Raw genomic sequence first — 26,469 nt, 5'->3', positions numbered from 1 at the left:
CTGTTATACACAAAAGGCTGAGCTATTTTTACCTCCGACGCACCCCCCTTCCTCCCCCGCCGCCCCCTCGCCCCCCTCGCCCCCCGTCCCTCTTTGCTGCTGCCAGCCACGTTTGCTATGCTGAGCACAGGCGGTATCAGTCGAGCCCCAACGTCCCCCCGTTCGCACGCCGATCTCACGGCGATGCGGGCCGCTCTCGCCTCGGCCGTCGCTCACATCCAAGCGCGTTTTCGGGCACCTCTGACAATTCTCCGCGCCGCAGCCAGATGCGGCGCCGGGACGCACGCCTGGCGCCGAGCAGATCGCTTGAAGCCCGCCCGCTCCGACCGCAGCGTCTGATTAGCGGCGTCGCGCATCCCGATGTTGCGGACCATATTTGAAGCGGAGTGTTCTCTCTCTCCCACAGAGGGGATCCTGGGAAAGGAACAGCCGCTGGAGGTTCTCAAGACGTCGCCGCTCAACCACATCCCAACAGGTTGGACACCCGGGCGTGCTTGTTTTCCTGCACCAGCTTTGCGTGCGTGCGTGCGTGTGATTGCACTATAAACCACATCCTGTGCAGCTTTGCCTTCATTCAGTTTATCTGCATTTCATTTATGGATTTAAGCACATTCTTGGCATTTTGTGAAAAAACAACAACAAAAATATCAAATGGGAATTTGCACTGTTGCTCCTCTGTCGTGTTTTTTTTTTTTTTTTTTTTTTTTTTTTTGTGAATGGAAGGGTGCACTTGTTTTTGGGAGAACTGGGAAACTGCTCTTGGATTTGGGAAAAGGAAATGTGTCCAAAGACAGCAAAACAAACACGAGATCGTCCATCATCCCGCTGTCTTTTCTGCTGCTGCACAGCGCAGAAGAGGAGAGTTGTACTTTTCTGTTTATTTTGCTATCTTTATAATCTTTTCCTTTCTCCCATTGCTACTTTTTAGCTTACCGCAGCTAAGCGTCAAGCATTCAGCGGTCAGTTAGCTTGTTGCTCATGTCCATCTTGTCCCGAACCTCGCAGAAGCTTTCTCAACTTTCCGCCTGCCGCCAGTTAAGATGATTAAATCTTGAGATTCACTGGAGTCGCCTCTTTGCAAATTCCGTCGCCTCGGATGCAACGTCGAGCTCGGCCCCGCGCGTCGTGCCGTCGACTCGCCGCCGTCCGTCCGAGTCGAAGGCAGTTTCCATGTGGATGCAAATTGAGGGTCAATCGATCTTTGTTGTTTTGAATTACAAAGCAGCGACATCTGAAGTCGCAAGGTAAGCAAACACCACTTTGGTTGAACACAAATTCGGGTGAGTTTTGTGGCAACGGACAATCTCACCTTCAGGCCGTTCTTTGAAATGCATTTCTGTGAACTGCGGGGGCGTAGACGGTTGTATCGAGCGGCGGCAAGTTGGAACTCGCTTTTGTCAGAATGCTTTTTCATGACGAAGCCTCGGCGAAGGTTTGGCGATTCCAATCGGACTTTGCTGCCTGCTTGGGGCCGGCGTGAGCTTTTGCCATCTCCAAGACAGCGGAACCATAAGTTCAGCTCGGCCGGCGGTGCTCTCGAGGGATGAAACGATCGATCGACAGTTTACAAATAAACCGCGCTTGCATTTCTAACGGTAAGTGTGACCGTTTTCAATTCAGTTCAATTCCGACTTTTTGGGAAATCGCAAGGGGGAGAGCAAGCACTCATTTCCAATGATGCTGAGAGGACAGAAACAAATCAAAAACAGAGCAAACGTATTTTTAAAAACAGTTGCATTGTAAAGAAAAATCTTTCTTTGACATAATGTTGAAATATAGACATAGAATGGTGTTGCGTTTGAGTGTCTGTCGTAAAAGTGTTTGGCTAGCCGCCATAACCAAAAAGTGGAAAAAAAAAGTTGCTTCGATCTGCCGTCTCCCCCACAACTGAGGGAAATCTCTTTTGCTTCAGTTTAAAGATCGTATTTATTAATTTATTTTTGATTTTTTTTTTTTTTTTTTTTTGCATTAGTCTACTGTACTTGAGTGTATTGAGGAGTTTTAAATATATCTTTTGTTCCACGCAGATGCCCAGATATTTGTTTTCTTTGACACTCTTATTTTTCGGAATGGAAGTCAAGAAATGATTTGGTTTTTTTTCTCTCCAGGATTTCAAAGGCTTGCTGGAAGATTGCAATAGCGACAGTAATCCAAAAAATAATTCTGAAAAAATGCTATCCTTTTTTCTTTGTACACTTTGAGGCAGCGGGTTATTAGTGAGCGTCTTATAGTTTTGTTCCCACTTTGCTCAAAAATGCTGAAAGTGAGCAAAACACAGGCGGCATGGAAACAAAGTAGACTCGTTGCTTAACAGGTACGGCTCCCGTGAAGTGTTTTTTTTTTTTTTTTTTTCCCTCCGCGCGAACGATGCTAATGTACCCGAGTTGCGATTTTTAAAGCGCACTGGGTTATTCTTACACTTGAAGTTTATTTGCGCTACTTCATTTGAGTGTCACTCGTTAGTAGTTCGTTGAGCAGATCTTCTCCCCGTTTTATATCCTCGTGACCAAGAAGGGATTCATGTCGCATGGATTGACGGGCCACTTTTGGGATCTTACATGCACGAACATTTCTTTTGGTTGCAGCTGCTTACAATTTGTAACGTGCAAAAATGGCGTATGATTGCTGATTTTCTACTGGATATCAATAGCCTCGGTGACTATAAACGTGTTGTTCGAATTTGTTGCCGTTTCACCTGCAGCGCTGAGCCAGCTCGCCCTCGGAGGCCGAGAAGCAAGCTGACTGCCGCCTTTCTTCTCCATGAAACACAAATGTGCAACTATTTAGTCTCCCCTGCTGCTTTTTTTTTTTTTTCCCAAACATCTTTTCCTCCGCTCTCCTCACCGTGTCTCGGATTGGCTAAAGGAAACGATGTCTGCCACGTTTTACTGAACAGCGCTGCCCGGCTCGGCATGGCATCTATTACGCTGAATGAGCGTGAAGCTCCGGCGGTCAGACTGCGGAGACGCGCTTCGGGCCTGATTTGATAAGATCCCGACTAGCGGGCACTAAATTGTGTGATGGCGCTAACGGATAGCGCCCACTGTTGCTAGACGAAGGTTGCCATCTTTTACTAAGATCCCAAATATCGGCCGATCAATTGCGTGCTCGATGACCGAAACGGATTGGACGCGCTGTCGCAACGGGCGTAAGAAGGGTTGCAAAACTAGACGCTGAATATGAGACAAGAGTTAGTTCAACTCTTCCCGGCTCACCATTCTCAGTATGTTTTTCGTGGCGAGTTCAATTGCAGCAAGTTCCCCTGGGACGGCCGAGCCCTTTGCATCTGTAAGGCCGCTTCATTAGGGAATTGTAGCAGGCAAGGAGGACCGCAGCCCCGCGGCCCCGCTTGTCATCTTTGTGGCGCTGGCGCACAAAACATCCCGACAGCTTGTATCCGCTATTTAAAAAAAAGGGCTTTGGTCACCACGGAACATTTGGGAGAGCGTGACAAAATGAAGTTTAAAGTGATGGAATTGGAAGGGTTAGTGGAAAATGCGAACAAACATATTCCTAAAACGATTGCAACGATAATGTTGGGGAAGGCGGCAACCACAGGAAAGCCATGTTGTTGTTTTATTGATTGAACTTGAAATTGGATGTAGGAGTGTGTGTCCACGCTGCGTTTAAAACTCGGGACAGCTCGGCCGAAAAACTGCTGCGCAAGAGGCCGGCACTCATTTTCATCGTGCTGAAGTGACGCAGACGCACAAAGTCGCAGAGTTGAACGCAGTTTTGTCATTCAGAAGCTCCAAAATCGCACTGTTGAACAGGCAATATGCCACTATAATTATTGTTGGCATTTCAAACATTTTACACGAGCTGAAAAGTTGTTTGTGTCATTTTGCCCTTCACTACGCTCACATCGTTTTATGCCTGCTTTGCTTTGCGGCTGCCTTTCAGACATCAGTCAGCCTCACGTGGGAATCTTTTTTTTAAGTCCAGGTTAAAAACTTCTATCATCTTTTTTTTTTGCACTGTACGTTTTATTTAGTCTTGATTTTCACATATATTGTCTTTGTTTCTAAATGTTTTAAGCCGTCTTCAAGTTCGCGCCAGTTTTTTGCACGCGAAAACCTTTTGTAAATCAGGCCCTAAGAATCTCAAATCAAAGATGGCTGCCTTCTGGCATTGTCTGCTATAAACAGATCAGCAAGCGGAGCCAGAAGAGTTCTGGAGTGTGACCCCTGCGGGGTCGTAAACATGTGATTTGTTGCAGGGAAATGGCGGAACAGAACGCGAGGATGGGGAGATGCTGGAAGGGTTTGAAGGTCCAAAACGTCCAGAAAGAATAATATGGTGAAATCGACTGCATCGATTTTTCTTTTCCAAACTAATTTGTCATCCTGGCGTTGAGGAAGATGAGGGAAAGCCACAATTGTTCCGTCAGTTAATTGAGTAGCGCCTCAGTGATGGATGCAAAAACTCTCAAAGCAATGAATTATACATTTGCTTTTTGCATTCATATATACAGTGGACCCCGCACACTTGCAGTTTGGCACCTGCCGATTCACCAATTTGCGGATGGTTTAAAAAAAAATAATAATAATAATAATAATACTTTTTTTTTTCTATTGTCTTCTTTTTTCCACATTTACATTTTTTTTTTTTTTTACATTTCTATTTTAGTTTTTTAGTTTTTTCTTGGAGGGGACAAATCCTGAAAATGCTTACTGAGGTTTATCTTCGCTTTTTCAAGATTTTTTGGGGTTCAATTTAATGGTCCACTGTATCTCACAAGCTTCCCCGGATTGGAAGTCCATTTTGTGGTTCTGTTTATGCAGGACAAATTCCATGGCAGCAGTTTGAAAACCACTCAGGAAAGAGCGAGCGGGGCGACGAGGGGCACAGTTTTGGTAACGGCAGGGTGATGGCTGCGAACAACAGGCCGGCTCGGATACATTTGATTTCCCTTGTGAAGTGACCGTTGTCTTTTGCGTCAATGGCCACACGGAGAGAATATAGCGTGTGTGCGTGTGTGTGTGTGTGTGTGTGTGTGTGTTTGAGAGATGTTGGCTGCGTAATAAACCAAGTGCACGCTCGATGATGTCACCGCTGAGGAAAGAAGGGAGAAGAGAGCGAGAGTGGCCTCGCAGGTTAAAGATGGCGAGATGATGAACTCGCAGCGAAAACCTCCAGCCGGGCGCCGCCATGACGGGAGATCCGATGAGCGGGAAAGGGAGTTCCCTCGCCAAAGGGAAAACGGCATCCCCGTGTTTTGGGCTGATCTTGTGAGCTTTTGTCATGCGTGTCGTTTGCGTTCGAGTCGGGTTTTTTGTGTTGTGTTACTTGACGGCGTTGCGTTCGCCAAGTTCGGACTGACGTTGATTGGCTCCTTGCTCCGCTTCTTTCAACTTATTTTAGAGATGAGAGGGAACATGAAAGACATTGAAAGAAAGTTCATTGAAGACTTTGCCCACGAACGTCGTCATCTTCGACGAAGATATTGAGAGGGACGTTGCCGCATCGCCCTCCACGTTGCCGCTTTGGATTGAATAGTCAGAGTGACAAATGACGAAGAAGGACCGCTGAAATAAGCCAAGATCTTCGCCATTTGGAGCGCTTGCACGTTGTTCTCAGACCCTTCATCAGCTACTCTCGAGTAATCGACGCTGCCGTCGTTCTCTCGTGATCGTCCTCGCCTGTTGCATCAAAACACAACTGGCAGGCGGGCAAATTATTGGCTGAACGTCGGTTTGCCTCGAGAACCTGATGCTCTTTTGCCCCGCTCTAGCTCCGGAGCTTTTTGTCACGGTCTGTGTTTTGACCCCTTCGAGACGATTGGGTGGAAAACGCAGAACACAGAATCAGGTTCAGGCTGTTGACGACGAGTCGTCGTTCAGAAATGTCCCAGGACTGCCGGGAATGAAAGTACAAGATGTAATGCAGCGCACTTACACAGCTCTTGTGTAGCTTTCAATTCTGCATCCCAAGCAGCTTGATGTCAAAAGTTGTTCCCTTTCTGCTGAAGTAGCAACATGTCAAGATTTGCCCCAAGTGACAAAATGCCGAGTCTGACGTGAACGGCCACTGAAACCAGAGAACAAGCCAACTGAGAACTTTGAAAATTCGGATGACGGGTTCTGGAGTGGGGGGGGGCGGGGGGGAAGGGGCCTTTTGGCGAACGTTTTTGTATGATATCACCTTGAGAAAATCTGGCCAGAAAACGCCTTGAAATTGGAATAAAACTAAAAATATTAAAAAAAAAAAAACTCATCAAAGTGGGAAGGACAAATATGACGATGATGAATTTCAAGCGTGTCGAGGCATTGTGGAGCAAAAACGTTGGCGCCCGGTGTCAGAAAGCTGGACTCAGCAGCAGGTGACATCGTAACCGCCCAAAACGCTCAGCGAAAAACATCCAAGGATGGCGGAGAACAGAAAGGAGGGCCATTGGGAAGCGCGCTGATCTCAATCCCGTTGAGCGTACGTGAAAAGAGGAGAGAAGGCACCCTTCAAATTGGAGAGAGCTGGAGCGGTTCGTGCAGCACAATAATTCAATTCAATTTTCATGTTCATGAAAAACAAATCTGTGGTTGGAGCATGAAAATAAAGCAATGTGTGCTTTATATTGGTTCATTTTCACTCCATCTTTCTTCATTATTATTCTTGTCAGTTTCAAGTTATTTCTGTGATCCATCCCGATCAATAAGCTCACATTTCGTCTGGCTCAGATGCGCTCTGCACCCGTCGGCCAAACGCGACGGCGCCTCGTCGGATCGGCGCCACGTGCCGATTGATGCAATAGGATCTAATTTAGTTCGAGAATCACATGCATTCGAAGATATCTCGCAAGCAGCGGTCTGTAGAGTCGCTCAATATTGTACTCATGTGCAGAACGATATGACTCAAGTCAAAGTAAAAAGTAGTCGTCCAACTATTTACTTGAGTAAGACTAAGAAAGTACTCGATGGAAAAAAAAAGGACTCAAGTAAAGAGTAACTTGTGAGTGACTTCAGATATATAGATTTTTTTTTTTAAATAAAAAAAAAAATAATATACGGGAGTAGACACACACCTGCCACCATTTGAATTTGTCAGTGCCCAGAAACCAACAACACATACGTTGGGCCCGACACAAACATTATTTGCTGTATTATCCCGAAAATGACTTGATGGAGAAGCTGTTTGCTGTGTGCGCGTGTGGGACACCATAGGAATAGTGCTAATGTGGCCACATCCGCTGCCGAAACCACAATGGAAACAACTGCAACTCACCGCAAGGTGTTTGCTCAAGTTAGAAGTGGGCTGAACTGTTCAAGTTTGGCCAGTGACAAAACTCCGCTGCATGTTAAAGCTGTTGTTTTTGGGAGTCTGTAAAGTAAACACACTGGCGTGGCCGGTTTTTGTCATCAGCTTGAAGCCCCTTCTTCAACAATTGTTCAGCATCTTTTGCCAGACTGCCGCCTGTTGTCAAGTGAGTTGAGTTCACTGCCATCATACAGCGCTCAGATCTCAAAAAGGGCCGAATGTCGTCTTGTGTCTCAAAAAACGTGAAAGTTGTATCACTCATATCTCAAGGCACCTAGAACTGTACTGCAACATACTGAGAGCTGTTGTTCACATTTGAACGCGGAGCTATTTGGCATTATAACTTTTGCAAGGGTCAAATTGTAGATATCGCAGTTGTAAAAATCATCTTCAATAAGCGGGGATGAGTCACCGAAAAACGGTTTGGGAGGTTGTCCCTCCCCAGGCAAAAAGAAAAACAAAAAGGAAAAGGACAAATATTTAAGAAAGTGGAATATGATTGGGTCAAAAAAAATCCGCAGACAGTTGAATCCGTGGCCGTGCGGGGTTGCGCTGTATATCGCGCACGTGCTCAGAATGTTGCGGCTGATAGCGCTTGCTTTTTTTCAGTCCGTCGGGCCGTAAATGTGGACGCGCGGCCCATTTGGCCCGGCCTCTCTCGGTGTGTGTGTCGACAGTGGACATCAATTCAGCGCTGCCCCTGCGCCTCCCCCCCGCCGCCATCCCCATGGATCTGCGCGTGGACCATCAGCGCCAGGCGTCGCCGCCCCAGCAGCGGGCCGCCGCTCCCGCGCGCGAGCAGCAGCTGCAGCAGGAGTTGCTGAGCCTGAAGCAGAAGCAGCAGATCCAACGGCAGATCCTCATCGCCGAGTTCCAGAGGCAGCACGAGCAGCTTTCCCGCCAGCACGAGGCCCAGCTCCAGGAACACATCAAGGTAAATCATCATCGCAAATTGCCTCTTTAACGCCCTTTCGCTAGAAGACAGCGAGTCATTTTAGCTCCGTTGACTCGAACGGCGACAGAAAATGTGGGCAACGCGTTATCGCAAAATATATTCCTGACAATTGGAGGAGAGACTCCGTATGAGAACTCCGCGCGGCAGGCGTGAATCGAGCCGGGCACGGCCGCGCTCCTGTGGGCTGAGATGTCTGAAACGCATCAGGAACAGCACAAAATGATCGGGAGGCGGGAGATCAGATGGCCGCCGCGCCGCCGGAGTCTTTCCCTCGCTTCCCTCACTCTCCTCCTCACCTTTATTTCCTTTCCCCTTGGTCTTTCTTGCCTTCCTCCCTAACCGTTTGATTTTCTTTCTTCCATTTCTTCATTTCTCCGATCCTTTTTTCATTTCCTCCCTTCGTTCCTACTTTCTATTTCTCTTTTCCCCGCTTTGCCAGCCTGTCTTCTGGGTTTCTTCTCCCATTTCCCTTCTGTCTTCAGTCCCCTTTCCTCTGTTTCCTTTCATCCCTTCCTTCCACTTTTTTCTTATCATAATATTCATAAAATACATATTAAATTCTTATATGTTTGCGTAGTTTCCCCACTTTAATGTTGAAGATCATCAAATATCAGTCAACTATAACTCAAGTGAACTTAAAATGCTGTTTTTAAAGCTTGAACTATTCAAAGTTACCTGGCCACGTGTGAAAAAGTGAAATCATGAATTGATTGTGGCTAATCACAATTTTTGGTTCATTCTCACCGATCACACCCAAGCCTGATGACCTCCAGACCGGTTCAGTCAAGAAATAGAAAAAAAGATATATCGCCTTGTGATGCAACAAAACGTTTGAAAAAGAAAAAAAAGTTTTGAAACTGGACTGAGACCTTCCCGCGTTGGGGCTTTGCTCGTTTGAATGTCGCATTTGTTTTCTCCTTCCCTACAGCAACAACAGGAGCTGCTGGCAATCAAACACCAACAGGAGCTGTTGGAGCACCAGAGGAAAATGGAAAACCATCGTCTGGAGCAAGAGCTGGAGAAGCAGCAGCGCGAACAGAAGCTGCAGCTGCTGAAGAACAAGGAAAGAGGGCAGGAGAGTAAGTTGTCCTGACCGCGAGCCAACTGCCGTGCCCGCCTCCCGCTTAAAGGTTCTGGGTTCGATTCTCGGCTCGGACGTTTCTGGAGAGAGTTCGGATGCTCTCGTCGTGGGCGTGGCTCGCACGGGTACTCTTCTGACTCCGGTTTCCTCCCACGTTCCGATGTAATTTCGGGTTCATTTAAGACTAAATTGCCAACGGGAGATGGCACGGCCGCGACTCGCCCGTGACCCTCGACGTGATACACGGTGCAAAAGAGATGAACAGAGCCAGCGATATTTGTTTTATCAAGGAGAAACTGGCTCCAGTAAATGCACTAAGAAGTCACGTTACAATACATTGAGTAAATGTATGGAAGCAGAATATACAGTCAAGGATGTTTGAATTGAGGAAATGCAACAAATCGCGGGTAGAAAAGTGCAAGTGCTGGACATGCGTGGGTGCGTGCACGTTTCCATTCCCGTGCAAGTCAGTCTGTTTCCATTTTGCTGCCTCCTGAACGCGTTTGCGGAGCCGCCTGAGCCCACGGCCTCGGCGCGAGGTAAGTTCGCCTATTAATTCCGGCTGCTGTAAGCGGACAGACGTCCTCGAGCGCCGTTTCGCACTCTGGTTGACTGGAAAGCCTGCGGCGACTTTATTTGTGCGTCGCTTATGCTTGAGACCGCTGTGTGTTGTGTTCAACTTGGCGGTTTCCTCTGGGTTTGTAGCATGCGATTGTCATATGCACTTTCTTATTGTAAGGCAGATCTCATACCTCATGTTTGCTTTACACGGCCGTCTCCCCGCAGGTGCCGTGGCAAGTACCGAGGTGAAAATGCGACTCCAGGAGTTTGTCCTCAACAAAAAAAAGGCCCTGGCCCAGCGGAGCCTCAACCAGGGCGGCCCCCCGAACGACGCGCCGTACTGGTACAGGTGAGGACACGTCACTGATCGAATGAATATACGGTGGATATTCAAAGTCAAATGGAACGGAGGCCTTAGGAATTATGAACGGTCGGAAATAGCAGTGGGTGTTAGCACAAAAACCGTCAGGCTTCTGCTAGAAAGCAAAACAACTGGAAATGGTGAAAGAATGAATGGGACTTGTTCAATTCTAAACACAGTCACATGTCCTGCTCCACTTTTTTGATCTTGATTGTTTGTTTTGACTGATTCATTTTTTTTTTTTTTTTTTTTTTTTTTCAATTGAGTTGTACACAACTGAAAAGTCCCATTCATGGTGGAAAAAATTCGAAAATGATTTATCTTTGTCACATTTTTTTTTTTTTTATATCACAAAAACCTGGCATTTGAACAGGGGTGTGTAGACTTTCTATACCCACTGCATACGATACCCGGCCGTCGCGCACAGCTCGAGAAAGGGCGTTCGACGTTTTGACAGGTGCTGCCGTGGCTAACCAGCGGCGCTTGTTTTGACGCGAACCTCTGCCTCGGCGTGCGACGCTGAGAGACGGATGGCGCCGGGCTAGAAAACAAAGATGCGTTCGTACACGCGTGAGGGCAGCTTTTTGCGCCCTTGATGATAGGGGCGCTTCGCTTTTATGCCGGTCGTCCCCGAGTCCTTATTTTAGTATCTCTCAAGGTGTTTGCAGGTGCGCACACTTTGCTGCGCCATCCGTCATCGCACGCATGACGTGACCCTCATCAGCTCCAATTCACCACAACACGCCGAACCTTTGTGCTAGATGCTTCTGACTTTGCTTTTTCTTTTCCCCTGACGTAGAAAAACTCAGCACAGCTCTCTAGACCAGAGCTCCCCTCCGCAGTCCGTTATGTCCACCTATAATCACCCTGTGCTGGGCGTCTACAATCCACGGGATGACTTCCCACTTCGGAAAACAGGTGTGTCTCACACACACACACACACACACACACACACACACTGGAAGAAACATTTGGGGCACAATTGAAATGGCAACGATACAACCGGAGACAATATGTACGGCAGCTTTGAAAAGTCCACTATGCGCAAGCATGTTACGGATAAACCCGGCGGAAACAGACGTCTCTGTGCATTTGTTTTCACTGGAGAGTGACTGTCTGAGTCAGAAGGCCGAGAACTTCACCGGGCCACTCGGGATCAGAAGTTTAGGGGTGCCGGGGTTCATTAATGAATGAATTATGACCAGAATATAAACGTGCTGTGCGGCAAAGCATCAAGTTGCAAGTTGCGAGTTTGTCAGGTGCCAAATTTTCACCAACAGTTCAGCCTGCTTTTTGCCTCTGCTGTGTGATTATGAGAAAGCTATGATTTTGCATTTCACTACATTCGGAATTGATTTGGGCTTATCGGAAGGCAGTCATAAATTACACACATGAATGCGTCGACATCTCATCGTTCACTCCTCAGTGTTATTTTCCATCCCGCGCTTTGAAAATGTGTCAGATGAAGTATTGCGTTTGAAAGTAAGAAATGTCCGAGGAAACGAACCCAATTGTGTGCTAATCCGTTTTTGATTAAATGTCTTTGTGTTGAGCTGCCCCTTGATGACTAAAAACAATCAAATTCATCAAATGGTGGTGTTTTGGAAGGTCGGGGGGCATAGTAAACAGGGCATTAGTTGCATGCCGTTCACTCCTCTCTGTCTCCATTCACAAGTCTGCGCCAGCACATACAAAAGAGAGAGAAAACGCTTCCCAAATTTGAGCTAATTGCCTCTTGTAAATTGGATCCCAATTTGCCTTGTAGAAAAAAAAGCATCGAAATAGGAGGAATTGTACAACAACGAGTAGTGGCATGTGGGCGCTGTTACCGAACGGGTTTCACAATAAAGGGCCCTCCACGGCTCATTCGATGCTGAAGCGCTTGAAGACAGCGACCGGTAGCACGCGACGCTTACCGGGTCCCTAAAATTCCTCCTTTCAGCCTCGGAACCCAACTTGAAGCTGCGCTCCAGGCTGAAGCAGAAGGTCAGCGAGCGGAGGAGCAGTCCGCTCCTCCGCCGCCGAGATAGCCCCGTCGCCTCTGCAAAAAAGCGCTCCCTCGACATGGCAGGTAGCAGCGTGCACTTCGACTTCAATGACGTTTAAAAGTGGACCGGATACATTCGCTGTTTTTTGGAAATGTTTGTGCTGGATGCAGATTCTGCATGTAGCAGTGCCCCGGGCTCGGGCCCGAGCTCCCCGAACAACAGTTCCAACAGCATCCCCAGTGAAAACGGCATCGCTGTGTCCGTCTCCAACAGCAAAGAGGTAAGTGACGTACACTCAAATTGAACATGGAGGCGATGGGATGGGCGCGCTCAGCACATCCAAGTTCAACATAAAACCTTCAGTCAGCCCCACTTTCAGCTTGGCACTGTTGCGCCGGCGCTGATCTGCAGGTGCTCGTTATCGGCTTTTAACGCCGGCGTAGCGTGTGAGTGACGGCAAAGAGCGAAGGCTCTTCCGATGACGAGTCAGCAGAGGAGGCGCTCGGGTCCTACTCGCCGTAGCCGTGAGGAAGCACTCGTGCCGTGTGGACGAGGCGGGTGAACACGGCGGCTCTGTGGCAGTCACTTTGTCTGAACAACAAAACAAAAAAAACATACTGTATGTCGTCTTAATAATTGTGGCCTTTTTCTTTTATACGTCACCAACTAGCCATAGAGATCATTTCATATTAACATAAAATAAATATGGTGAGGTTTGTGTGGAACATATCCCTTAGGTTAAATTTTGGGACGACTCGGTTGCGTTGTATTGCATCGCATGGTGACGTTAAGTCGAGCTGGGTGACCATATGGCCCCCGGTCCAGATTTTTTTTCTACGGCTTTCGACAAAAGGAAACACAATTTGACGTGTATTTTGGGTCACAAGCTGTCATGCCAAACCAAGTTTAAGCCGGATCTGATCTCGAGTATTTGCCAGCAATATTACCGTAATTTCTCGTGTATAATGCGCATCCCCCCCAAAACAAAAAAAATAACTGGCAAAAGTCAATAGTGCGCATTATACATAGGTATAGGGGCAAATGGGGGGAACTTTCACGTTTTGTATGTTGCCATCTAGTGGTTATGAAAAAGCTGTACACTTTCATTCCAAAATGCCACCGCCACCCAGTGGTTATAAAAAAAAGGGTAGCCTACACTTTCATTCAAATATGACAGGGGGTACGTATGACTGCATATATGTACAGTTGTGCTCATAAGTTTACATACCCTGGCAGAATTTGTGAAATGTATTTATTTTTTTAATATGACTGATGACTGAACAACAACTATCATTCATTTCTTTATGCTTATGTTTTGTTTAATGATAATTATTTTCCGAAATGCTTGACCGTTTCATTTGAATCCCATTAAAATAAAATGAAATGTGTTTCGCCTGGTGCTCCGTGTTTTCTTTAAAGAATTGTACCCATCTTACAAATTCTGCCTGGGGAATCAAACATATGAGCGCAACTGTGTGTTTTCTCATTTGCTAAATAAAAGTAGGGCTGTGAATTTCAAAATAAGAGCAAGTAAATTCAAAAAAGGATTACGTGTTCAAATAAAGTGCTTAACTTCAGAATAATTCTTTGGAAAAAAACTAACAAAATACAGATAGTACTTCATGTTTTAATCATATGGGTAGAAGCAAAATCATGCATTGTAAAAATGCATTATACATAGGTAGAAGGGTTTTCCAGAATTCTGAGGTCAACTTTGGGGGTGCGCACATTATACTCGAGAAATTACGGTAATTTCATCCCATCTGTTTCCCGCTTGAACCTATAGAGATCTTCGAGCGCATAGTTTTGGCAGGTTGGCAATCGGTCGGCCCTCTCTGAGTGCTTGTTGAAATGTGCTTCCAGGCGTCCATAAGCCAGAGGGTTTGCAGTGGTGCCGAGGGGGGCTCTGTGAGCCAGGTATCCCTCTACACTTCGCCGTCCTTACCGAACATCACCCTGGGCTTGCCTGCCACCGCCACCGCCACCGCCGCATCCAATGTGAGAACCCGGCGTCGCCACCGGCAGGCTGTCGATGTGTGCTAACAACTCTTGGTCTTCTCCAGGTGACGTCTGCTCAACAAGATGGCGGCGGTCTGCAGCCGGCGCTCTCCCTCAGCCCTCCTTTCCTCTCAGGTGGCCGCTTGACACCCTACCTGGCTGAAGCGGCAGCGGGGACAGGCGGGCACGGCGGGCACAGTCCGCTGCTCCAGCACATGGTTTTAATGGAGCAGACTCCTGCGCAGAGCCCGCTGGTGACAGGTAGGAAAAGTCAGCCGAGGCCAGTGAATGTAGATTCAAAATAGTAACACGAGTGCAGTGATCCGCTGTTCGGAGTGCGTGGAGGTCCCTTGTGTGCCCATTTGCACTCACAGGAGTCCATTCGGGACCCTGAACTCACGACCTCCCTTTTTTGTCAGCGTGTGCGGTGGGAGAGGGCGGCCGTGGATGCATTAGCACACGACTGCTGTTTGCAGGCATTAGCAGTGAACAGCCGGTAATGCACACAAAGACACACCTTTGGATGTGCTGGGAGAGGAAGTTTGAAGCGGACGAGCACGCGGGCGCACACGGGCTGGCGAGGGGGAGTGACTTTTTCCAGGGCGAGTGAGATGATTAGTTTTCGGTTCAGTCGCACAAAGCCATTTGGGAACATGTTCATGAAAACAAAGGAAAACAAATAACATGTGCGTCACTGCTATGTTTTAGCTCGCTGACAAATCTCTCAGAATGGAACTCGGCTGTTCATTTTTCTCATTATGTCATTGCCGGAAAAGTGCTGCAGTCTGGCAGCCCAGATGGCAGAATTTTATTACATCTGCTAACCCATATTAAATCCGACTTTTGTAAGATAAAGTACATGCGTTGTTGTATTTCATGGCCGCATCACCAACGCACCCTTCGTCTCTGGCCGCACCCCAGGTTTAAGTGGCTTGTCCATGTCCCCGGCAGCCTCCATGGCAAAGCTGCAGCGCCAGCACCGGCCTCTGGGCCGCACCCAGTCGGCGCCGCTGCCGCAGGGGAGCGCCGCCCAAGCCCACGCCCAGGCGCTGGCTCTACAACAGCTGGTGCTCCAGCAGCAGCACCAGCAGTTCCTGGAGAAGCACAAGCAGCAGTTCCAGCAGCAGCAGCAGCAGCAGCAGCTCCAGTTCAACAAAGTAAGAGAAGAGCAGACCTCCACCAAGGTTTTTGTCTTTGCCTCCTGTAAACGCAATGCGTGAATGGCGGAAATATAGGATCTTAATAGCTAAAAGGAAATGAATCATTTCTTCTTGTCAAAGGGACCAAAACGTAACGAGATGCTACATAACGTCGCTGTCAGGCGGAAACCTCGTAAATAATCTCGACACGGGACACCGCGCACACAAAGAGTGATCGCGCGAGATCTCTCAAAACGGAGACGCGCTGACACTTCTGGGTATGCGCCGATGTTACTAGAATGTTTCCGAGGGGACCCGAGGCGGGAACATTGTTGTCAAAAAAGACTTCCTTTGGAAAGTACTTCTTGCAGTCCGGGGAATCCACTTTTATACAAAATATGACATCAGGTAGGACATGTTTGTTTTTCTGTTTTGTTTTATGTTCAGTTTTTTTTTTTGCAGTGCGGTACGTAGATTGACTTTGTTCCGTTCCACGTCACAATTCTCGGTGTCAGGACTTGGGAAAAGTCGACACACACGCACACACACACACACACACACACACACGCACACAAAGAGCTTTGGTTGTCAATATTGAAGACGTTCGTTATTTAAGATTGGCAGCCCGACTGTTTGGGACAATACAATCGGGATGAATCCAATCTGAACACACATCCGACTTTAGGATATCCTTATAAGATAATCTTATAAGGCATTAGATGGTCTGGCGTTTGACGTGCTTGGTCGGGAAGTGGCAAAATCGGCCCCAAAACAGATCGATGGTCTTGATGCGTGCCTTAGAGATGCAAGGATTCCGCCTGACAGCGACGATAAGCAGAAGATTGAATGAGGGATTTCAGAATGGCTGCCAAATTCTGCAATTTCTCTCGGCCTTCAGCTGACACTCGAGGGTTCTTCTTTACCTCATTGAGCGTTCTGTGCTGTGCTCCTGCAGTCGTCGTTACAGGATGGCCACTCTTTGGAAGAGAAGCAACAGTGCTTTTTGGTGTGTTCTTGATTTACACATTTCTTGTCCAAGTTCTCCCTTTGCCTTCTTTTTTGTTGATGAGTAGGTGGAAGCAGATTTGGGCTAAGACACAGAGAACGTGTTGTGTGTGTGTGTGTGTGTGTGTGTGTGGTCCGCGTCCATATGACTATGGCCAAGTTTCATGAGCTGCGAGCTAATTGTCGGTTGCCACGGTAACAGCGCAAACGTTCGCGCCTTGTCGCTCTGATAACCGTACGCATTGGAAATCTGCTGGGATGTCAGCTGGGATGCGCACGACCCTAGTGAGGATACGCGAACGGATGCATGGATAACTCAATGGAATGGAAAGATTGAAGCAGTTTGTGCGTCATGATTCATTCGTTGCGGCTCCTTCTGCTGTGCACGACTCGGCCACTGGGGGGCCGTTAACGAGAGTCGCGCGGACACAAACCAAGAAGCGTTTCGACACTTTGGTAGCTGACTCAGTAAGCTGCTGTAATTGTAATTGTGTATGGCAAAGGAGAAAGAATATATCGTGGAACCACGGGTTACGTATTTAATTAGATCCGTGATCCCGCTCTCAAACCGAAACGTTCGCAAACTGAGGAAATGATTCCCGTTGAAATCAATGGAAATGCAACTAATTCGACGTCATATTTACCTTACAGTATTTGGATTCTTGTGTGGTTAAAAATGAAATACTGTGCAATAAAGGAATGATGTGAAAACACAATTTCTGATGATGATGCTGGTTAGCATTAAGCTACTTTGCCTTTAAGACCTAGTCGTGTTGTTGTTTGGAATACACAAGGTTGAGCACAAAATCGGCCGAACGACAGCTCGTATCTCGAAAACGTTGAACGTCATTCAATTAGAAAAGAGACATTTGAGAAGAGATGGACACAAAGTCTGCGTGCGTAAAATTGATTGAGCTCGTTCAAACAAGAAGATTTCCGAGAAAAGACTGCCTTTGAGAAAAGACATTTCCGTCAGCCAGTTTGTCTGCAGCGTTTCGGAACTGAGCCTCGCACGTTCAAGCGGGCCCGTCGGATCCCGCTGTTTCCTCACACCGTTGCCCTCCCGCCTCCGCATCCCCGCAGTTGATAGCCAAGCCCGGCGAGTCGCCCGTGGGGCGCCAGCACCAGAGCCACCCGGAGGAAACGGAGGAGGAGCTGCGAGAGCACCAAGATGTCGGCGCGCTGCCGCTGGGGGTCACCGTCAAGCAGGAGCCCCCCGACCCGCAGGAGCTCCAGGACGAAGCGCTGCAGCAGCACCGGGAGCGGGAGAGGCAGGCCGAGCAGGAGCTTCTCTTCAGACAGGTGGGGAGGAACCCGATTACGTCGTTACATTACATTACTTTTTGGGGGAAACAAGTTCAGATCACTTCCTCCTGCCTGTGATTAGCTCACTCTGGTCATGTGCCATTCTGTCCTCGTCTCAAACATGGCATATTTTTCCAAATATGACCTCAAAATGCCACCTTGTGGTGCAATTTATTAGTTAGTTAGTTAGTTAGATTTTGAAAAGGTTCGACTCGTAGTTACACTTTTGAACACATAAACAAAACATGAACAGTTTGATCTTGATAATTTTGTACTTTTTTATGGCGCATTCACTTATCTGGGTTTTTATATGAAGCGATATTGTCTAAATTGTGTACGATGCAACAAAAAAATATGTATTCCAATTGACATTATTTTTGTGTCAAGAAGAAATACAAAATAATGATCTGTGCTTGCTATGCTCTGCGTTTTTCGAGGAAACATCCAAGGGTTCATTCAAAATTCACTTATATTACTTTGAAAAAGTCAGTGCAATAGTTACACCACTATTACATTTTTAACATTGTAGCCAAGTACATTTCCAAAGTCCTCTTCCCAACACTGAAAGGTGGTTCGGGCCGAGCGAAAAGCCTTGCAGATGTCGCACAGAGCCCCGCGGGGAGATCGTAACAATAAGAAATACTTTCTGCTCCGACGATGACAACTGTGATTGATTTGCGTGCGTGCGTGTGTGTGTGCGTGCGCGTGCGCGAGCAGCAGGCCTTGTTGTTGGAGCAGCAGCGCATTCACCAGCTTCGCAACTATCAGGCTTCCATGGAAGCAGCCGGCCTGTCCGTCTCCTTCCCGGGACATCGGCCTCTGTCGCGGGCGCAGTCGTCTCCGGCTTCGGCCTCGTCCTTCTCCGTCAGCGCCCCGGTGGCCCCCTCGGACCCGCCCGTCAAGCCTCGCTTCACCACGGGTCAGCACCGCCTCTCTGTTTTCACGTGAAGCTGTGGTGGCAAGTAACCAAGTGCAAATACTTTGCGAGGACGGTATTATGTCTCACTTTTACGTCCTACATTTTAAAACAGATAGAATGTACTTTCTACTCCTTACTTTGGCTAAATAGGCTCGTTACTATTTTGCAAACTCCCCGGATGGCGACACGACGTAAATAGAGAAGTAAAGTCAACTGCGTTCGGGCTCGACATTGATTGAGATCTTGTTTTGTTTTTTGTCGGCCATGAGAACGATTTGTGGCAAATGCGTTCTCTTTGGCCAGCCTAAAATCACTTTTTCTTTCACTCATTATTAGCTCATTTTAGTTTTTTTTTTGTTTTTTGTTTTTTTCAATTTAATTTCGGTTATGAATATGAATATACGAATGCGTGTTTGTCTCCAGGTCTGGTGTACGATTCTCTAATGCAGAAGCACCAGTGCATGTGCGGCAACACCAACAGTCACCCGGAGCACGCGGGCCGGATCCAGAGCATTTGGTCCCGCTTGCAGGAAACCGGACTCAGGTCGCAGTGCGAGGTAGCGGCCCTGCATTTCTTCATTGGAGCGCGTTGCGCAGACACGCGACGTTTGATGTGTGTGTGCGTGTAGTGCATCCGTGGGAGAAAGGCCACTCTGGAGGAGCTGCAGACGGTTCACTCAGAAGCCCACGTCCTGCTGTACGGAACCAACCCTCTCAGACAGAAACTCGATTGTAAGCCCGCTCGCACGCGCCGGGTCGCGGGGATCTCCATTGACATGACCTGACTCGTTTTTTCCCGTTGACCAGGTTCAATCACTCCCATGTTTGTGCGGCTACCGTGCGGCGGGGTGGGCGTAAGTGGCATTCACGCAAGATATGTAAAACGCAGACCAAAGGGAATAAGAGTCGAGCCGACTCATACCCGGTAACCGTGTGCGTGTATGCTAGGTGGACAGCGACACAATCTGGAACGAAGTCCACTCCTCCAGCGCCGCTCGCCTCGCCGTCGGCTCGGTTGTGGAGCTCGTCTTCAAAGTGGCCACCGGAGAGCTAAAGGTATCGTCATCATCGGCGAATATTGGTCTTCGCTTTGGCTGCAAATAAAACGTCTGAGTGGATAATGCAAGGTTTGATTTTCCATCACAAGATGGCGCCAAAGCCCCGGCCAATAAGAAAGTAGTCATTGGTGTCAAGGAAGTATTCAGCTCAATTGACAGAGCAAGATTTTGGAGCTAAGTTTACACTGGTTTGGTGGTGGACATTACGGAGAGTCTTGACCACCGTGTTTTCAAATCAATGCAATGCAAGATTAGTTCGAAATGACATTGGAGTGTTTTGGGATCATAGTTCGGCGTATGGTATCGTCGCAAATGTTGTACATCTGTACCCTTACTTGTGAAAATGCTCCGATATGCTGTCACACTGATACCTCATCCTGAGCGTGCCGTGTGCAATTTAGCAGATGCCATTTGCTACAGTTTATTGTCATTCCCAGTTGAGGCTTACTGTAAAACTAAAAATAAAGAAAATAAAGAGTTATATGTTTACCCAGACGCATAGCATCGTCTTAAATAAGTCCACTGGCTTAATGCTGACAAATGATACGAAACGCCATCGACGGGGCTAGCAAATAAGCATCCATTTTGCAGTACAAACCTTTCAATAATAAATATTGGACCACAAACGGTGCAGAAACACAGACAGCAAAATGATATAATAATACTCACAGACATATATTCTTTCTAAGCAACGAAAACCAGGTGACTACTGCATATTATTCGGTAGGTGCGACAGTCTTCTTTGTGTCTTTTCATCAGTCTTCATGTGATCTGCATGCATATGCAGCACTGCCCCCTGGAGGTGGCATCTTCAAGAAATGCTTGTGACTTTTATAAAAAAAACAACAAAAAAAACAAAAAAAAAGCAACAACACACATTTTCATGAGAATTGCAAGATCTAATGGCATTATCATACCCAGTAAACATGATACAAATGTAAGTACTTAAGTAAGTAAGTGGTATCAGTTTGAAATATTAGAACAGGAATCGTGAACATTTTGGGGAGGGCATCAGTCACGCGTTTTGCCGTTCACGGCAGGGCTCGGTCTCCATTCCCAACGAATAGCGGAGGTTGACTGTATCTTTCACCAAATGTGTTTCGCGCCTCCCCTGAAGCACATTTCCGACGGTATTGCTGTGGCTGACGACTTGTTGTCTCGCTCCCCCCCAGAACGGTTTTGCTGTGGTGCGACCTCCTGGACACCACGCAGAGGAAAGCACTCCCATGTAAGGCCACAGCTGTCACCACACTCAGTAGAACACTACAAATCCCAACCGTAGGACAGAAAGGATGCACTTTGCGTTTATTAGTACACTGCCCCACAGTACATTTCGTATTCCTTTATTCATTCAAAACAGTCATGAGAACCGAGCGGAGACTTGCATGAGTGAACGTCTGGCTGTCTGTTGACATTCCAGGGGCTTCTGCTACTTCAACTCTGTGGCCATCGCTGCCAAACTGCTGCAGCAGCGACTCAGCGTCAACAGGATCCTCATCGTGGACTGGGTAACTCGGAAGAGCGCTTCCATTATTTTGTCGGAAGGACATTGCTCACAAGCTGTCATTTAGGATGTTCACCACGGCAACGGCACCCAGCAAGCCTTCTACGATGACCCCAATGTTCTCTACCTGTCTATTCATCGCTATGACGACGGCAACTTCTTCCCCGGTAGTGGCGCGCCTGAGGAGGTGAGAAAATGTGTTTGGGCCAGTGCTTTATGGGAAGTAAGCGTTTGTCTGCCATTTTCTTTTTCTTTTTGCTAAAACACCGATTGTTGACCTTTCCCCCGCAGGTCGGAAGCGGCCCCGGAGTCGGCTTCAACGTCAACGTTGCCTTTACTGGAGGGCTCGACCCGCCCATCGGAGATGTGGAGTACCTGGCTGCCTTCAGGTACCGGACGGACCCTCCGAGACACTCGGAAGATGTCGGACAATGTTTGAAATCTCGCCTCGTAGGTCCGTGGTGATGCCCATCGCCAATGAGTTTGCTCCAGACATGGTGCTCGTGTCCTCCGGCTTCGACGCAGTGGAAGGACACCCTCCGCCACTTGGGGGCTACGCTCTGACATCCAAATGTAGGCACACCGTCACGGTTGAATGATTCACAGTTTAGGGGCCGAGCCCTGCCGATAATAGCGGACAACCGCAAGTAATAGAACCCTCACCCCCAAAAAAAGTTTAGAATTGCCTAAATGATTATTAGTTGAAATTGTAATTATACCCCAATCACAAATTCCAAGTCTGTCTTAGAACTTTACCCTTCAAAATGAAACAGATGCTTTGGCTTTTTCAAAGCCACTCAGCACAGCAAAAACCTACGCACCCGGTGAAGACTCTTGGAACTGCGGGTAACAAATAGGTGAGGGTTGACTGTACTCGCCGTTTCCACGCTGTCTCTAAGGTTTCGGCTATCTGACGCGCCAGCTGATGAGTCTCGCCGGAGGTAGGTTGGTCTTGGCTCTGGAGGGGGGTCATGACCTAACCGCCATCTGTGACGCCTCAGAGACTTGCGTCGCTGCGCTGCTCGGACAGGAGGTGAGCGGGCCGCTTTTCCGTCGTCATTGATACTCCTTCCATTGAGCGCATAGTAATAGTATAAGTGGGCATGCTTGTTGTGGTTGGCATTCCGGTTGGCACTTTTGATTTTTACAAGCCTGTCCCCTGCACATTTGAAGCGATGTCTCGTGAGCGCATAAGTTTTGTTTTGCGAGAGGAGTACATCCATCCATCCATCTATTTTCTGTTCCGAAAAGTGACTGATAGAAAGTGTAAAAGAGGAGGCCGAATGAGATGGCACGCCCCCTTGTGGAAGGTTTTGAAATGTTTTTGTCACGCGCGTGCAGCTGGTGCCGCTGCCCAAGGCTGTCCTGGAGGAGAGGCCCAACCCCAACGCTGTTCGCTCGCTGGAGAAGGTTCTCGAGACTCACTGTAAGTTACACCAGCGTTCTCTAACCTTTTGGGTGCAGGGACCCCTTACAGGGTGAATTTGTTTTTTTTCAAGGGCCGCGTCGTAATCCTCGCGCCAAATATACATTACGACCGTGTGCGCTCCTAAATGCCGTGGGAATGATTTGTTTTTTGCGATGTTTCAACCTCGGTATTCATGACCTGTTTAGAAGAAATTAACTGAACCATTTATTCATCAATGCTAGCTGACATGCGCTGCTTCCACTAATAACAGGGCTGCGAATAGAGAGAAGCTAGTTTACAAAAGCACAGTGACGTTGCCAACTTTTAGCGGTTTGGTCGCTGCATTTCTAGACTTTATCGACGATAAAATAGCGAGTATTTTATTCATTAAATAGTTTCATTGCCGCGAAGAAACAGACAATGCGAGGGGAATCCTTTTTATACATGATTTTGTGGATGACAAGAAAGGAGAACCACAGAGTTACTGTACACTTCCCCGCCCCGCACGGTCGTTCATTCTTTGCATCTCCGTTGTCGTGTGACCTCGACTGTCCCCCGTCTCAGGCAAGTACTGGCGCTCGGTGTGCCGCCTCCCGCCGCAGCCGGGCCTCTCGCTTTCGGAGAGCAAGCGCGGCGACTCGGAGGAGGCCGAGGCCGTCAGCGCCATGGCCTCTCTGTCGGTGGCCAACACGAGCGCTGTGGATCACAGGTAAACGCTACATCACCGTCAAATACGAGGGGAGCATTTTCATCGGTGTGTTCTTTTTCTCTACATCAGACCTGAGGAGGAACCGATGGAAGAGGAGGAACCACTGTAACACGGCGGGGGGGGGGGCAATACGCCACGGTGTCACGCTGTTAGCATTGACCTCTCCGGAGGCCACGGCCTCTCTGAGCGGCAAGGAGTCTCGACCGATCCCTTCATTTAGTCCCCCACCCACCGGCCCCCCTCCCCCGGCACGACGCGGCACCTTGATTGGTGGAGTGACAGGGGGCGGGCTCAGCCTCAGAGTAGGGAGCCAATCAGGAGACAGAGGACTGGAATGGCAAAAAATCAAAACACGAGTTGCTTTTTGGTGCTTGTTTGGAGCTGTTTTTCTGTCAGTCTTCGCACCCTCCAAGGACCAGTGAGCAAGGCAGCGGTGGCAGATGTTTTTCGAGGGAGGGGGCTCGAGTTCAGGTCTCGCCACGCAAAGGTGAGCTTCTTTGCGGAAACGAAACGGTGTCCGTGTGACGCAACACCGAATCAACAGCGCGGACACAGGACGTCCCGACGGCTGCCAGTCGCAGCTCTGGAATGACCGTTTTTCTCCACTATTGTTCCATTTTCCGCAAAGGGAATGTCATCTACGGCATGCGTTCACCGTGGACGTCGGCTCTTACAAATGTGTTTTCATCAGAGGTTCGGAGAGGAGTGCCTTGGTGAGGGTCCGCTGCATTTCACGATGGTTCAGGAAAAGTTTGCCTTAAGGTTTCCTCGTGGGAAATCAGCGCCAGGGAGGGACGGGAATTGGAACAACACAGCAAACAATTTTTCAGCATGTTTACTTGGAACGTGGCCGTGCGCCTCTTGAAGAGTTGTTTGACAATTTTGGGTGGATGGATCTATTTTTCTGTGGGAAGGGACATGCTCTGGAAGCTTGAGTGCAAACGCACGTCGCGAAACGGACAGGCCTTGACTCTTCCGTGGCTTCCCTTTGAAAGATAGAAGAAGCGTGAGAGGAGAGGCCGGACATTTTTGCGAAGCGAAGAAAGCCAAAGCATGAATCTGCATCGAGCAAACGCGTTCGGAAAAGCCTTCTTCCCGGCTCGCTGAATTTGATTGTCGATCCTGTGCCGCGCTGGCAACTACCTACAGCAGTTACTCGTGAAGCTCCGGTCTTGTAGATGAAATCGCCTAGATTTTGTGCGGCGCGACGGCCTCGTCATATCGACGTGTTTGATTTTTCCGCACCGTCCATTTCCAACACTTTATTTGTTGTTTACTTTGTACTTTGCTTTTTTTTAAATCCCTTTTCTGGATAGTTATCGGGCTGCCGTTCGCTCTTTTTGTAAAGAGCGACTTTCTTTCTTTGTATGGCTCTGCAGGCCACCGCGTTTTTCATCGATTGTGTATTTATAATGTACTGTTTCTAGAAGATTTGTACATGGAAAATTTCTAAACGTACTCTAACGACAGCTATGATATTGTGAGCGGAACGGAACACAGTGCGGCGGTACTCCACGGACGCAGAAAACAAAAGTTCCCGAAACAAGCCGCGGCGTATTTAGCTACTCGTGCGCGGCGCTGCTGCGATATGAAGTCATCGCACGGCGCTGCTTTGGACTTTTCCTCGTAGAGTCAAACCACTTCGTTGCCTAAGTGTCGGCCTTTTCTCTCGCGCACGCATACGACACGCACTTACGTTACCTCGGTGACGTGCCTGCGAGGCCGTTTCATGGAGCGAGCGTTTTTTTTGTGTGCGTTCTTATTTGTTATTTGGAAGGAAAAAGGCCGGCGCACGAGATGCGGAACGGATCCGACCTTCTCATCGCTCGTGTCTGTGACTTTGGGTCGGCATCACCGTGCGATGATCAATCCGTTGCGAGACAATTTGTGTCGCTACCAGCGTCCCAAGACGAAGACCTCTTCTTGAATTCTCATCATTTTAGCAGCGGTGCAACTGAGACTAAAGCGTGAGTAGTTGAAATAGGAACATCTGGTGCCAATGTGTCATCAGCGTAGTGTTATATTTTGCTTCTATTTTCCAGCGACCCTCCTTATCATGTTTTCTCTTCATTTGTCTATTAACGCCCGGCCGTGACGACCATGACACTTATTTGAAGTTTTGATTCATTTTATAAACTTGTAAAATGTGACTTTTGACTTGAGGGTCTAACAAAAGCATTCCATTGGATGAATTCATGAGATTTTTGTTGTTGTTGCCTTCTAGACACGCTTTTACACCTTCTTTTTCCTTCCTGCTCGCACCAACTTGAACTCTTTGCATGATTTGTGAGTCAGCATGCCTGCTTGTCTGTGTAACAAAAAAATTTATTTGCACAATAGAGGAAGAACAAACGAAAAACCCAAGAGTTTTCTTCCTATCCGCTGTGCAAACAAAACCTTTGCAAAGACTTTGGTCCCAATGACTCCACCGCGGTTCTTCTCGTTTCTGACGAGTGAGTGATTTGAGCACTCACTCCAGATGGATCTCGACGGACTGCGTTTGCTCTGCCACCTTCATGAAAGACTCTCCCAAAGAATGTTCCTGTTTCAAAGATGTTTCGACCGGCGCGGTGGACGCTGGAGCAATGCTGCGCTTTTAATTGGGGAAGCGGTTTGGAGGAGGACATTTGATTGTCGCGCCCGCCTCGGCCAGTCCTGCAACGAACCACTGTGGCTCAAGAGCAATTCTTGGTTTACATGTAAATGGCAAAGAAGACGTTATTTTTTGTTTGCCGTCTATGTCTCTTAACAATGGGGGGGGGGGGGGGGGGGGGGGAACTAAGAGAGAAGTTATTTCTTGGGGACCTACGCTTTGGACGTTTCATCTCTGACATCTAAAAAATATATTTCTGAAAAATATCAGCGTCTTTGGTGGTTTGTTCTGCAATGTGAACGTCGTCGGCAGCGAGCTCACAATCGGGGGACGTTTTGACATCGATGAGCAAGAATTGATTTTCCTCTTTAAGATTCGAATTGGGTGATCTCCGCTGCGTCGCGGAATCTGATTATCTGTCTGGCGCAATTTTGCAAAGTCCACGTTTGCTCAGTCCAACTTAAGATCAATAGAGCTGGTCGTGGCAGGCGTTTATTTAAATGTGCTCCGATGAAGATTTGGCATTTTAAGGAATCCTTCATCCGGATACGAAACCGCTGATTTGCCGCCGCGCGCGTGATTGCGATGATGCGACCCACGAGACGCATAAAAAGTCACCTGACCGATCGCTGAG

The 26,469-nt window shown here is 48.0% G+C and overlaps 1 protein-coding gene across 1 annotated transcript; it reads left to right on the top strand.

Annotated features, from left to right (window-relative positions):
- The first annotated feature begins 172 nt into the window (after window positions 1-172).
- On the top strand, window positions 173-26,006 carry LOC133412416 (histone deacetylase 4-like). Its single transcript, XM_061695592.1, has 25 exons — window positions 173-475; window positions 7,929-8,185; window positions 9,135-9,285; window positions 10,074-10,197; window positions 11,009-11,127; window positions 12,152-12,280; window positions 12,368-12,477; window positions 14,061-14,195; window positions 14,261-14,456; window positions 15,117-15,352; window positions 17,423-17,641; window positions 18,362-18,563; window positions 18,987-19,120; window positions 19,193-19,295; window positions 19,371-19,417; window positions 19,512-19,619; window positions 20,794-20,849; window positions 21,042-21,129; window positions 21,193-21,312; window positions 21,417-21,514; window positions 21,580-21,698; window positions 22,025-22,158; window positions 22,467-22,551; window positions 23,098-23,242; window positions 23,312-26,006. The coding sequence occupies exons 1-25, from the start codon at window positions 361-363 to the stop codon at window positions 23,349-23,351; spliced, it is 3,270 nt and encodes a 1,089-aa protein (XP_061551576.1). The 5' UTR covers window positions 173-360; the 3' UTR covers window positions 23,352-26,006.
- The last annotated feature ends 463 nt before the right edge of the window (window positions 26,007-26,469 follow it).

Source organism: Phycodurus eques, chromosome 1, assembly GCF_024500275.1.
Source record: "Phycodurus eques isolate BA_2022a chromosome 1, UOR_Pequ_1.1, whole genome shotgun sequence".
NCBI classification, from domain to species: domain Eukaryota; kingdom Metazoa; phylum Chordata; class Actinopteri; order Syngnathiformes; family Syngnathidae; genus Phycodurus; species Phycodurus eques.
This window is presented reverse-complemented; position numbering and strand designations above follow the sequence as displayed.